The 14,959-nt window shown below is 38.3% G+C and overlaps 2 protein-coding genes across 5 annotated transcripts in view; one reads left to right on the forward strand and one right to left on the reverse strand.

The window, feature by feature from the left end:
• rnf214.L (ring finger protein 214 L homeolog) overlaps positions 1 to 12,364 on the reverse strand; it is a 34,281-nt gene extending 21,917 nt beyond the window's left edge. For 2 of the 4 annotated variants that reach the window (XM_041569273.1, XM_018225878.2), the window contains exons 1-9: positions 12,226 to 12,364; positions 8,678 to 8,733; positions 7,706 to 8,174; positions 6,364 to 6,426; positions 4,108 to 4,167; positions 2,647 to 2,709; positions 2,372 to 2,431; positions 1,086 to 1,148; positions 482 to 544 (exon numbers count right to left, since the gene is read on the reverse strand). In XM_041569273.1, the coding sequence (XP_041425207.1) occupies positions 482 to 544; positions 1,086 to 1,148; positions 2,372 to 2,431; positions 2,647 to 2,709; positions 4,108 to 4,167; positions 6,364 to 6,426; positions 7,706 to 8,174; positions 8,678 to 8,733; positions 12,226 to 12,234 (906 nt within the window). In that variant the 5' untranslated portion in view covers positions 12,235 to 12,364. The remainder of the gene's footprint in view (positions 1 to 481; positions 545 to 1,085; positions 1,149 to 2,371; positions 2,432 to 2,646; positions 2,710 to 4,107; positions 4,168 to 6,363; positions 6,427 to 7,705; positions 8,175 to 8,677; positions 8,734 to 12,225) is intronic. The other 2 variants (XM_041569274.1, XM_018225882.2) reach the window with 1 other exon arrangement.
• pcsk7.L (proprotein convertase subtilisin/kexin type 7 L homeolog) overlaps positions 12,319 to 14,959 on the forward strand; it is a 33,401-nt gene continuing 30,760 nt past the window's right edge. The window contains exons 1-2 of the mRNA NM_001096550.1: positions 12,319 to 12,465; positions 12,862 to 13,337. Of these exons, the coding sequence (NP_001090019.1) occupies positions 12,909 to 13,337 (429 nt within the window). The 5' untranslated portion in view covers positions 12,319 to 12,465; positions 12,862 to 12,908. The remainder of the gene's footprint in view (positions 12,466 to 12,861; positions 13,338 to 14,959) is intronic.

Here is a 14,959-nt window from a genome sequence, read left to right on the forward strand (position 1 = left end):
GACCACTAGGCTTGGCAAAGGGCCCAGTGGGGTCCGAAACGTTGCCCTTACCTTGTATGTATGTGGGCTAAATAAACAATTTACCACTTATTACACCATAATCAGTGTGCTACTGGATTATTCTCTACATTGTTTGCTGGACCTGTTGGGCAGGAAAAGGTGAACCAGATCAAGCACCTGATACCCTGCACAGGGTTTACCTGAAGGGTTGAGCACTCCGAACATTGTAAATATTAAGTGTTGTAGAGCAACTTCTTTAAACAAGTCTGTAAAATGTTTGAATTTACGATCCTATAATATTGATACTTTATCTATGGAACATGAGTATAGGCATTAATGTTAGTTGTATACAAATCACAAATTCAAACACAAATATGAAAATATTATGGTGTATGCAACTTTATCACGGAACAATGTTGTCTTGCATTTGACGCTATTTTCCAAAGATGCACAGGAAGAGACCATTCAAAGAGCAACTCACCTGAACTGGAACAGCCTGAGCCTGGATCATAAAATCAGGTTCAGTTTCACTTCCGTGGTCTGTCTACAAAAATAAAAAGAACACTCATATTTACTCATCCACACAACTATAGCACACAAAAAAACATATAAAACACATTTACTCCAAACTGCCTCATGGAAGTAAGCATCTACAGTAAAGAATTTAGTCAGAAGCTGCACACAGTGATTTGGATGAGGATCAAATGTTTAGTCACTGGCTATCTGACTAGATCCCTATACGTATTATTTCACAAACAACAGCCCAGAGAAAGCTATATAGTGTTTTTCTTTTCACTTTATTTTGTGATACAGACACAAAGGATTTCTACTAAACTGGGTGGCAAAAAACATTTTCACATGAGCTTAGAACCTAAGAGAGGGTATGGTTTTCAATCTATGTAACTGTAAGTAATCTTGTATTTAATCTATGGACATAAGACTATAAAAACTTTCAGATACAGCTCAGGCTCTAGAACAGACTGGTCTGTAAACCGTAATAGTTCATAGAACTAATCAATGCCCTTACTTAACATCTTTTCTACACAAACTACCTCTTTCTGTGTACAGAAAGCACTGCAACTCACCTGAACTGAAATACACTGAGTGTGGATCCCAGAGGCCACTTCACTCTTATTTTCATAGTCTGTCTATAGGAATGTAATGGAAAAGTCAATAACATGGGTATACACAAAGTTTCCTGGAAATATAACACAGAATCTAATGTCGGTTTGCCAGGTTTGGTAGATTCTAAATGCAGCTTAAAAATTGTAAAAGTTGCATTACCAAAAAAAATTCAAAAATCACAACAAACACTGTAAAGTGAACATCCCATTTAAAGGGTTGGTTCACCTTCAAGTTAAAAAACAAATTCTCTGTAAGGCTACAAATGTATTGTTATAGCTAATTTTTATTACTCATCTTTCTATTTAGGCCCTCTTCTATTCAAGTCTCTCGTTCCTATCAATGCATGGTTGCTATGGTAATTTGGAAAAACAACAGGCAGACGGCACTTCTGGGCTAAGGTTTATTGGGTTTACTGCTGTAAAAACCTATGGCATGGTAATTTGGACCCTAGCAACCAGAACTGAAACGGCAAACTGGAGAGGTGCTGAATAAAAAGGTAAATAACTCAAAAACCACAAATAATAAAGAAAATGAAAACCAATTCCAAATTGTCTTAGAATATCACTCTCTACAACATACCAAAAGTTAACTCAAAGAAGAACAGCCCCTTTAAGAAAGAGTGGACGCCTGTAAAGGCTATGCCGGGGAGATATATAGTGAATAAAGTACCCCCTCTTGTAAAATATAAGGATATTATAAGTTACTGAGGAGTTTCATGACCATATAAAAGCACGAGGCCGAGTGTTTTTGTACAGGTCATGGAACTCCAAGATAACTTCTAATATCCTCATATTTTACAACCGGGCGTACTTTTTTTATTATAATACACAAGTTTCAGTGAGTCATGTGACAGAAATGACATCAGAACTCACCATTTATAACTGATGACATCAGAACTCACCATTTATAAGGATATCATTTACAAGATATTCATGGCTTTTGTGTATTATATAGCAATAATCATTTATACACTCAATTTTAAATCCAACAAATTGGTTTTGAATTTACTTTATTGTCACGGTTTATGACTCGGAGTGCACAGGGCAATGACAAAGTATATCATTTAGCTTGTTGACATTGGTCACTTCTAGGTATCTTTACTTAGAAGGGACTTACTTCACTTATTCAGTAATAATTTTTTCAAATAAAACAAAACCGTACAAACTATATGTACCTGAATCTTACTCGTCAATCAAAGAAATACTCTCATGCACTGAACTTAGCTCAGTTACCATGTACAGCTCACCTGAACTGAAATGCACTCGTATGTTCCAGAGTGGTCCTCATCCTCAGTTATATAGTCTTCCTAAATGAATGGAACAGAAAAGGCACAAAAGGATGGACAGTCTTTAAAACAACACTAACCTTCACAATCCCCAACATTTTCTTAAGATACCCTACATATTAGTATAAAAAAATAATAAAAAAAAAGTATAACTAACATTCAAGCAAGATGTGACATATCAAAAATCACAAAACCAAATTTTATTCTTTATAAACAATATAAAAAAAACAACTTACCTGCACTGTAGGACTCTCATTGTCAATTTCAAAAAGAGGCTCATCTTCATTAAGGCTGTCTGTCTATATGAATTAAACCAGACAGTCACATGTAGATATCTGTCCAGAGTGTAAGCAACTTGAGTTTCTTTCAGTTTTCTAGTATTATTGATAGATGGTAAACCCATTGAAAATGAGGAGTACAATACAAATTTGCTGCATTCAAGTTTCTTCCATGTTTATACTCAAAAGTTTTTTGTATTCAAGTTTTTTTTTCATTAAAAATTGGAGTTTCCTAAGTTTTCAATAACTAAGACTCCCCAAATCATTTTACTTTTAAGGGAACACGTGACCCCACAAAATAAATCCAAATCCTAATTTATTGTTATAGGTGAGCAAAATAAACTTGCACCATATCAAATGTATATAAAATTGTTTTCTCCATGCTTTTGGAATCTACAATTACAGCATACAGGCAGACACCATTTTGTGGACAATGTTATTGTGGCAAGCTTTGGATCATCTTAGAATCTCATGTATGTTCCAGTAATGAAGACTTGATGCATCTTTTTATGGATACACAGAATACAGGATTCTGGCAAATCCTACTTCTTTAAGCAGTATTTAGCCGAATCTTATGTTATTAGCATTTTAAATCAAATTGGAACAATTCAGATTGATTCCTTAGGAAATCCTGTTTGCGTTTCCATTTAATCAGTTGCAGTGTCGACGAAACGCACAGGAAATACCTTAAAAAGTTTTGTCAATGCCTTTAGCGTTAATGGGATTTCCCATTTCACAAGTCATTCTTTTGGATGGCTTTGACAATTTTAAATATCAATTTTGACTGATTCAATCAAACTGGCATGAAAACAAAGGATGGATGAATACATTCAAGTTCAATTTTGAAATGAATAAATATGTAGCAAACTGTTTTAAATGAAGTTGTTAAAAGTGTCACGCAACTTGTTATATTGTAATATTCTGATATACACACATATCAGTCAATGGCAAGTGCATGGTGTGACAAACTAAAGGATTATAGAGTGTGAAACACATCAAAGACAGACGGGAGCACTGGGGTTTGCCACCTGTTCAAAACAATTTGCCTGGGTTTCAGAGTGATGAAACCTGGACAGATCTCTGCCAGACTGACTTGAAATGAAACAACTGCTTGTCTGCTATCACATAACCCCACCCACTGACATAATCACCCCACCCCTAGAATTCATAGCTCCTCCCTCAACATCATCAGCTTGCCCCTCGTGGCATTCGTCTTGCCTTCTGCTGTAGATTTGTCACATGTGCAGGAGTTTCTGTAGGATTTACTCAACAATAAAAGTTTTATAGGAGACATGCAAAAAAGAAGAAAAGATTTGTCTATCTTAAACACTTGTTCTCTGCTCACATTGAAAATAAACCAGCATGAGTTGCTTATGAAAGGCTGCCCTCCAAAATAAGAGCACACAAAGAACAACTCACTTGAACTGAAATGCACTGAGAGAGATCCGTTTGTGTCTCTGAATCATTTCCAGAATCGGTCTATAATGAAATATAAAAGAGTAGTCATACATTAATAGAAGAACACCTATTTATTTACATAAATTATAGAAGTCTGCTGATCATTTAGGGCAGGGCTAATCAAATGGAGGCCTGGCTAGAAGAATGCTCAAAAAAACTGATATACAGTATTTAGATAACATTAATTTTATTACAATCTTTGCCGGGCAGGGGCGGCTCTGGGGAGCTTATAATTTGCGTGCAGCTTCTTTTCACTGATACCCACACGTTCCTATCTTTATAGGAACGTCTCAGTATCACTTTAAGCAGTAATATTACCAGTGTATCTGCTGATGAGTTTACAGCTCAAAAACGCACAATCCAGCATTTTGGTTGAAAATCTGTCCTGTGCGTGCAGCGACAGGTGAATGCATTCACCTGCTTCATGAATTTTTGGGTACTTCGACCATCGAATAGGCCAAAATTCGATTTGAATCGAAAAACTTCACAGCTAAATTCAAACAAAAAAAAAACTTAGACTATCTAATTTTTTCAATTCGATGGCCGAATTTCGAAGTTTTAGCACTTCGAAATTCGACCCTTAGTAAATGTGCCCCATAATGTTACTGCTTTAAAACATGGGCATGTTTGCAGTGTTAATAATACTGCTTTAAGACATGGTGGTAGTGGTGTTGGGAGACAAAAGCCATGTGTGATACAGTTTTATTAAATAGAACACGGTTACTAAATAATTTTTTTTTCAAACCCACATTTAAAATGCTTTCTGTTAATGACCCCAGCAACCATAGCAGATTAACTACTGTTAGGGAAATGACACATGAAGACATTAGTTGCCCTGCAATTAATCTCATCTAGTATTAGCAACTAATCTCCTCCAATTGCTTTTCCAACGGCTAATGGTGGCCATAGACGCAAAGATCCGCTCGCTTGGCAACATCGCCAAACGAGCGGATCTTTCCCCGATATGCCATTAACGAGCATGGCTATATCGGGGGTAATCTGATTGTTTGGCCCTATGGCCGAAGAAGCTGATTACGATGCGCAATGGGCTCCGGCGGGATCGGTCGGGTCAAAATCAACCCTGACCGATCGACCAAACGACCAATCTCCGCCGGACGAAAGATGTCGGCACACGCCACACATGATCCGAAAATCGTACGAATCCTCGATTCGTACGATAGGATCTGTGTGTCTATGGTCACCTTAACATACGAATCGCCGCTGGGGAAACAGATGCCTCAGGAAACTATGGGCTATTTCAGAAAAACCCGCACTGCATATGTTTCATCAGCTGCAATTCACATACTCAATAGGGAAAGTATTTGGAGGACAATTATTGCCCGTGCTAGACGAGATTAATTGCAGGACAACTGATCTCCTCATGTGTCATTGCCTTTAGAGTGATGGCCAACGGGGAGGTATGGCCCATAGGTAAAACCCACAAGTCGCTTTGTTCTTGCAAAGTCCCCTAAGTTGCCTCTTGAGGATACTTCGGGCGACTTTGTGATGCATAGGTTTTACCACCAGTGATTTAACCGCAGTTGGAGAAGTAATTTTGGGCAATTTGTCTCCAGTGGTCATGCACTTTTATTTCTTCCCATGAGCCATGGCCCTTAGGGTAAACTTTGTGGTTATCTCTTATTGTCCTATTCAGGGTTGCTCCTATTTATCTTTATCTTCTGTATTTTTCTGAGCAGTAACAAAAAAAAATAAAAGGACTACGATAAGGACTAAGGCATTTGGCATTGTAAAAAAATCAGTTACCAAAACAATTGCATTGCATTTATTATAATTAGGGAAGCACCAAACCCAAGATTCCATTCAGGATTTGGCTGAATCCCAGTAGTTTTTGAAGGATTTGGATTTGATTCTGTAGACTGTAAAATCATGTGACTTTATAGCTCCAAGTTATAATGTTTGGTAAAATCTTTAATGGAGGATTGGACACTTGACCAAATCAAGGAATTATGTATTTATTGCATCCCTAATTTTAATACAATGCTTGTTCATTTTCAGATTTTAACAATTCAGTGGGGTGTTAGAGCTCAGCACTGCCACCAAACTCAAACAACCCACATGACAGACTGTACAAACTGATACAATCAACTTGAAAAACATATTAAATTGGATTGGAATCCTTCTCAATTCCCCATTTTGTATTGATTATATCCGCCACAACTCCCCAAATAGAAAGAAAACACTCAAATACCAAGTCACCTGAACTGAAATGCACTGACAGTGGATTCCAAAATCTGGATCATCTTCATTTATATCATCAGTCTACAGGAATGGAAGAAAATGGAAGAAAATTAGACTTATATTCGGGTCGGCTTATACTCGAGTCTGATCATATCTAACTTCTGATTGATTACTGCAATTAACTGCACTGAGTGCAGCTTAGCACCTTTAACAAAACTGAATGCAGCACCCTTACCTACACAGAAATTTTGCATTGTATCCTGCAGGTATACTATACTAACAGAATACTGCCATGAGATGTTCAGTTCAAAGAAAGCATTATACCATTCACCACAATAATTTGAACACTGGGAGTATTATTTCATTGTAGTCTATGGATGATGAAAATTGAATCTCAGTAATGCAATTAATAGTTCTGAAGTCATGAAGTAAATACATGAATTGTTATTTTTTTTGCATTTTTCAGTTGAGGGTGTCAAGTTACTCTCAATACACAAGTGTTACGTGTTACATGTGAGCACAACTTATGACACCCCTAAAAAACTTTTATAACAATATATTTTACAGGTTACTCATAGGGGCAGATTTACTAAGCTGGAGTGAAGAATTCAAATGAAAAAAAATTAGAATTTTGAAGTATTATTTTGGGTACTTCGACCTTCGAATTGGTCAAATTCGATCGAATCGAAAGATTCGAACAATTCGAAGTAAAAGTCGTTCGACTATTCAACCATTGGATAATCAAAGTACTGTCTCTTTAAAAAATACTTTGACTTCATACTTCACCACTTTAAACCTACCGAGCTGCAATGTTAGCCTATGGGGACCTTCCCCAGCACTTTTATAAGCTTTATTTGATGTAATAAAAATCCTTTGCTCAATCACTTAAAATCGTTCGATTGAATCGTTATTTTTATTCGATCAAAGTATTTGCACTAAAATCCTTCGAATTTGATATTCGAATTGGAAGGATTTTACTTCGAGGGTCAAATTCGAGGGTTTTAACCCTCGAAATTCGACCCTTGATAAATCTGCCCCATGGCTATATATTATAAGGAAACAGAAAATTAAATCCTACTGTGTTTTTTCAGATGTAAAGTTACAACCAGCAAAAGTGGGAAGAGAAAGCTAGAACTGTATTTAATAGGTTAAGTATGTAAATCATAGTAATTATACAATATTGTACAACAAATTAGACATGACATGAAGAGGTACAGACAAGAAGAGACTAGTGTAACTGTATACCGCTTTCTCATTTAAGATGTAAATAATGTATGTGCAATTGGTTGAAGCTACTCCAAATGATAGAAAATTGTATTTTTGTCATGGATATGAGAAGTTGAAAGATAGCTCACATTACCTGAATTGCGATGCATCGAGTGCGGAATCCAGAGTCAGTGCCACTCTCTCTGTAAGTCTTTCTGCCTAGTCTGTATACAGCATGTACTATCTTTCTGTTTGACCTCTGCACAACGGTATTATTTTCTCTGTCCATCTGCAAGGCATCTATTGACTCAGTAGATGGGTTTTGAATAGGATCCACATTTTCTGGTTCTGATATGACTTCTTCATTGTCTTCCATTTTCTCTGCATATCCTGCCTCCAATCCAGAGCGCAGGGCATCTGTTTTTTCTGAGTCAACCATGGACACAATATCCTCTCTATCCCTACTCTGGATTTCATATACTTGTAATATGTCTGGAATATCTTCTTCAGGCTGCATGCCATTGGTGTCTAAAGTCCCTGAAGCTCCCAGCAAAGCCAAGTCAGTTTCTTCCCCAGTAGCACACATGGCCACAGGAGCACTGTCCATTGAATGAACCTGATCACTTATTTTTTAGCGGGGAAGAAAGACAGCAATAAAAAAGCTGATATTATAATCTTATTTAAAGCTGAAAAAAGTATTATAAGATTATGTCATTCATTTATTTTTGCCACTGACAAGTTTCTAGTTTTTTAAAAGAACAACTGTTATCCCAACAGATATGTGTTGAACATCCTTTATAATGGATAGAGTTATAGTACAACACATGGAGCATATATGGTGCACATTACCTGGATTTAAATTGCTATGCAATATTTATAGGAATATTACAAATAAATGAAGCATTATTTTCAAATTTGAATAATGTGGAGGGACATATTAATGGGGTGTAACTCATACATTACTTCTAAGAGGGCACAACAGAGAAGAAGCAGAAAAACATATATAACTTCCATTCATCTCAAGGCTGGCCCTTGCTTATCCTGATATTTCATACTATCCAGTCAGAAAATCTAATATACTGCCCATTTCTATAAACTACACTTCTGACAAATGTGTAATACATACCTGCCATCTTTAATAGAAGACTTCTTCTGTACACTAGTGTCCGACTCCAAATCCATCTATACAAAAAAAAAAGCTATATTTGTAACTGGACCAGAGATGAGAATACATGTAGATAAAATGATTGTGTTAGTAAACTCCAAGCAAAAGTAAACAAACTAGCAGTTTGAGAGCAACAATGGTGGTGAGGGAATTGCAGTACAGCAGTAAGAGGGATCGGAATAGACAGAGGAGGCCAATAATCAAGACTATATCATAGCTTAGGAGACAACTACATTTTTTTAATATTACGTTTTCTTTAATGGTAGAACACCATCAGATTTACATAAAATACAGATAAGCTTTTAACCTCTGCTCCCTCTAATCTATTTTAGACCATAGATATGTACATTTTATTCTATGCACAATTTAAAATCTAAGTTTGTGGCATGGTGGATGACACAAAGCAAGAATGAATTATGTTGGCATAATAAACTTTCTGTGAGCTCCTCTACTGCTTGTATGCAAAAGAACAAAGCTTGGGGGGGAGGGCATTGCAACTGTTCAGTCTGTGGTCCACTATGCAAATACGTGTTGACCAGTAGCTGGTAAAAGGGCCATATGAAGATTAATATATGAGATTATATTACCATATAAAGATGAATGTAGGCTTACCATATAAAAGTTAATACAGGCGTAACACAGTATGATTGTATGACTGTGTCTAATGCAGATTGATATACAACATTGTACCATGAACTGAAATGAGTTTTGATTAAAAATCCGCTAAATTATGCTTTGGCAATGTTAGATTAATGGTTATATGTAGAGTGAGTGTGTAAGGGCAGGACTAGAAGAATCGCATGGACCCGACACGTCGCAATGCGACTAAACGCATGCGACGTGTCAGATGTATTACAGAAAAAGGAAGTGAAGAAGAAATCACAGGAAACAACTACATTGATCCGACTGTCGGATGAAAACGCAGCGTGATTTCTCCTTCACTTCCGTTTTCTGTAAAACATCCGACACGTCGCATGCGTTTAAGTCTCATTGCGACATGTTGGGTCCACGCGCTTCGTCTAGTCCTGCCCTAAATCTTACAACTACCTAAACAGAATACAAACTTCCCATTTGTAAATGCACTAGAAGATGATGCTGTGCTCATCGCCCACATCTATGTGAAATAGATATGATTATTTTTTTCATACTGACTTTTTTTTTTCTTAATTAGAGAATGACTATGAAGATTCTCATTTATCCAGGTCATGGTATATCTGGTATATGGATGAACCGAATCCAGGATTCGGTTTGGGATTCGGCCAGGATTCAGCCTTTTTCAGCAGAATTCGGATTCGGCTGATTCTTCTGCCCGGCCGAACCGAATCTGAATTCCATATGGAAATATGCATATGGAAATATGCATATGGAAATATGCATATGGAAATTGGGTGACTTTTTGTCAGAAAACAAGGAAGTAGAAAATGTTTTTCCCTTCCCACCCCTAATTTGCATTTGCAAATTCAGATTTGGTTCAGATGGGCAGAAATAGCATATGCAAATTAGGGTTCAGATTTGGTTCGGTATTCGGCCGAATCTTTCGCGAAGGATTCAGGGCTTCGGCCAAATCCAAAAAGTGGATTCGGTGCATCCCTAATCTAGTATAAGTAATTCTAGAGCAACTAGACTTAATCATTAAACAGTTTCACTACTCATCGGAGACTTGTGTGGGAAATCCTCTGCATATAAACTCTTCCACTAATCCAATAACAATGGCACATTGTAACTTTTCAGAGAGGTGACAGTTGAAACTCACAGTTGTGATTCTATGGGGTTACTGTGATAGGATTACCGAGGTATCACTGAGTTACAGTGGGCAGTGTTGTTTTTTTGAACATAGCAAACAAAACCCTTGCACATACAGTACCTAGGGACAGAAGGACCAAATAATATTGTCTTTTGCAATGAAGGGCAGTTGTCAAGTCTGCATATCTAATTATATTGTGTATCTGCAATTGCTAAGGGAACAGAGTGTGAATGAAAGACAAACAGGATAGGGTGACAAGGTAAAATTTAGGAAACTAGCAGCAAGCTGTTGAGCCAACTCTGTTCACAACAAGCAAATGGTTGGCGGTCAGGTTAGAGTCGATTTATTAACTTCATCATCATCATTTATTTATATAGCGCTGTCAAGATACGCAGTGCTTTACTGCAGTTATAGCAAACAGGGAAGAAATGGTGGATAACAAACAAGGATTACAGAGTACAATAGGGTTAGAAGGACCTAGAGATTAGAGTTTACAAACTAAAGGTTAGGGTACAATTGAGACATTAGGATTATATAAACACTTTGTCATTTTTGATACAGCAATGATTAATTAAGGTATATCGAATAAGCCTCTTTAAACAGATGGGTCTTGAAGGAGCGCTTGAAAGTTTGGAAGGAAGGAGAAAGTCTGACAGCTTGTGGCAGAGAGTTCCAGAGAAAAGCAGAAGCCCGAGAGAAGTCTTGTAGACGAGAATGGGCAGAAGTGATCAGAGGAGAAGGGAGGCGAAGATCAGAAGCACTTAGAAGTATGAAGAAAATCGGCGAGCACTCCGGAAGCCTCTTGTGGTAAGTAAAATTCAGCTTTATTTCAAATACATTAAAACCATTGCATTCCGACGTGTTTCATATCTAAGCGATACGTAGTCATAGGCATAAGAAGATCAGAAGCAGAGCGAAGGTTTCGTGAACGAGTGTATTTGGAGATTAGAGATGAAATATATGGAGGGGTTTCATTATTAAGGGCCTTGAATGCGAGTGTAAGTAATTTGAACTGGATTCTAGAATGTGAGTGTAAGTAATTTGATTCTAGAATTAACTTGGAAACCATTCCCAGTGCAATATTAACTTTTACTGTCAGAAATGGATCTGTAAATTACATTTTCTCCGAACATGTCTCCCTAAATCGTCGTGTTTTCCAGGCACCGACTTTAATTTTAAAACTGCATAAAGGAAAAATAATCACACTTGGACTTGGAGACCAGGGGCCCACCAAGAAAATTTAGACCAAGGGTCCATTCTCAGTACTATTTTCTTCCTCTCCTCACTCAAGCTCTATTCTCATACTCTCTTTAGCTATACTTACTATAACTAGGGTTGCCACCTTTTCTGGAAAAAAATACCAGCCTTTCTATATATTTATCTTTTTAACCTATTAATAACATTGGGATCAACCATCATTTTTACCGGCCAGGCCAGTAAAAAACTAGCCAGGTGGCAACCATAACTATAACCTATTATTCTATCTATTTAGCCTATTTGTTCTCATAGAAATAGGGAAAATTGGCCCACCGGGAGTTTTCCTGGTTCTCCGGTGGGCCAGTCCGACACTTCACAGTAAAAGTTCCAGCCTCCTACCCTCTGGCACTTGTTTAACTAAAACCTCCAGAGCTCCCAGTGTCATGGCTATACAACTGACAGAGACACAGTTTGGAATTCTCTTTACATCGGAGACTGAAGTACACTCAAAATCGCAATAGTGCGATAATACTGGAGTCTGGAACCGATAGAGCACACTCACACCTACCGTGTGCATCCAAGCAATCCACGCTTCCGCTTCCGGCCTTGCGTGTCACAATGGGTGTACCACTCCGGAAATGATGTGTTTGTCACCGAGTGACGTGAACACGGAAGGAAAAAAGAAAGCGCAGGCAGTAGGACAGGTAGATGGTGGAGGTGATATTACTACAGAGGAGAAATGGCAAAATGAGGAGTTGGCTTTAACCTATCGCCGCTCAAGCAGAATGAGTCACTTTACCAGTATCGGGTAATTCTTTTTTCTCTCTTCCATTACAAAGTACCAAGTTTCCTGTATGTGTTGGCCTGAGAGTTTATTATGGAGAGTTACTTATAAGTGAGGGCGGAATTGTTCCGGGTGGGGCGGATGGGAGAGATGTTGTTGGGAACACCCAGGAGTGAATGCCATCGGGGTTTTTTTCTTTCTAAGATTTGAAGTTAGTTTCCAGTCTTACTGCTTTACACGAGTGCCTATATCCACATGTCTCTGTCAGAAATGTAAAAAATAGCTTTTTTTTTAAAAAAAATGCCCACAGTGGTAATATTTTGAGGCTAAACATATCCCTTCCAAAATATTGTCTATTGTGTGTCTATCAGTTCTATGCATTATTGTATTAATAATAATAATGTTGTTCTGTTTTAACAGGTCCTGATGAACTTGCTGGACTGCCCCTTGGGGAATGGGCCACCAGAATGTATCACATCCCTATCTCCTCCTTGTGCCTTTGCTGTTATATCACTTTTATCGTCTTCCACTCTCCCCCAACACATGCTGCCTGCTCTCTGCACAACATGGAGGATGTCGGTTCTGGAGATGAGCTGACCTGGGCTGTGCATTTGGACTCCAGTGCCTGCGAGAAAAGGGAGGAGATGGACACCTTGGCAGATGAACTTTCCAAAGCCACAGGGCTAGAGAACCGAGGTGTTATAGGGGAGCTAAAGGACCATTACCTGTTTGCCTACAGGGGAAGTACTCCGTGCCAAGAGGATGCTCGTAGAAAAGCCCATGCACTTTTTACACAACATGAAAGCGTGAAATGGTATTCAGAGCAAAAACTACTGAAGAGATCCAAAAGGAGTTTGCACTTTAATGACCCAAAGTATCCACAGCAATGGCACTTGGTGAGACTCCCTTTATTCTGCCATATTCATACTTGTTTGTTATTGCTATGCCATTCAGATTCTTCTGTGGAACATCTTTTACAAGTGTTCTTGGGGGGGGGGGGGTTCAAATATGCTTGTGAAAGGTGTGGATCAGGAGGAGGTGTAATGACCAGTTCCTACGACCTTTTGAGTTTAATTTTGTTAGAAATTATCTGAACTGTTTGTCTCCAATTTTCAAAGTTAGAATAACGGCAAGGGATGGACTTTTGTCTGCTTTTTGTTTTGTTGTTTTACTCTGCGGTGCAGTGCTGGGGTCTTATGTTCCATTTCAACCATAACACTGTCAGCAGAGTGTTTGTATTTCCCTTTTGCATGCTTTTTTTCTGGGTACTTAGGTTTTCTCATTCACTCCAAAAACAAACACATTATGTATATATATTATGTATAAATATGTAATTGGTACCTTAGATGGTGAGATCCATTTGGGCAGGCACTAGTGTGAATAATGTATAATTATATAATGCTTTTAGGAATATGTTGGCACTGTAAGTACAACTAGCAAGCATCTTCATAAATGTTGACATATAGCAACTTTGTTGACAGATAAAAGGTGTTGTTTGACGGATATGGAAAGTTAAACAAGAATTTGGTCAGTGCAATAAAAAGTCAATACATGTAGCTTTTTTTCCCCCTTTCTTCTGTACATTGCTTGGCCTCAGCTAACGCACATATTTACAATTTGCAGTACTTGGGTTGATTGAAATGTCTTAGTGTTCTCCCCAGGAAATAAAAAGTGGTGGACAGGGAAGAAAAATAGCTGGTGGGGAAAAATGAATAATTACATGCCTCCTCCACCTCTCTCATCCTAATAGAGCAAATGCTGCAGAAGCCAATAGGACTGTACACTTCTACAAATAAAGCATGTAGTCCTACTAGCTACTTAAAGGACCAGTAACATCACATTTTTTTTTAAAAAAAAAAATTCATTAGTACACAATGAAAAAAAAACATCCAAGACAAATTATACTTTAAAATCACAAAGTCTTTATTAAGAAATAACTTACAGAAACTCTGCTTCCTGTCCTCTACAGAAAAGGCGACAGGGCAACCATCCATGGAGCAGTGCTTGATTTCTCCTCCCTAGCTCTCTGCTGCTGGATGCTTCGCTTCAGTGCTTCCATGCTATCTAGTGCAGAGGCGCTTCCAGCATCAACTCTCTGCAGAAGAAACCTGCTCAATAGAACACCATAGGACGTGCTGTAAATCACAGCTGGAGAGCATGCAATAAATAAATAAGTCGGCTGGTTTGCTTGTCCTTGCTTTATAGGCGCACAACTCCTGGCCGGGCAAAAGAGTCCGACCACAGTTCCTATCTCCGCTTACCGACACCTCCGCTTACGCCCATGGCCCCTTTTCAGCAGCTCCCTCAACACCCTTTCTCTTGTACTGGTCCCGTGACACATATGTCTTCTTTTCCCAGCTCCAGCTGATAGCAACCAGAAGGTTAGTGCAGAACAGAGAGGAGCTGGCTTCGCTGAATTTGTGGGAAGCCGCTGCATTACCTGTACCTTCCTCACTGATTTATAGAGAGAGCGAGGAGCCCTCCTGTACCCACAGCAATTTCGGGAGTCACACGTTGC

The sequence above is a fragment of the Xenopus laevis genome, chromosome 7L (assembly GCF_017654675.1).
Source record: "Xenopus laevis strain J_2021 chromosome 7L, Xenopus_laevis_v10.1, whole genome shotgun sequence".
Classification (NCBI taxonomy): Eukaryota; Metazoa; Chordata; class Amphibia; order Anura; family Pipidae; genus Xenopus; species Xenopus laevis.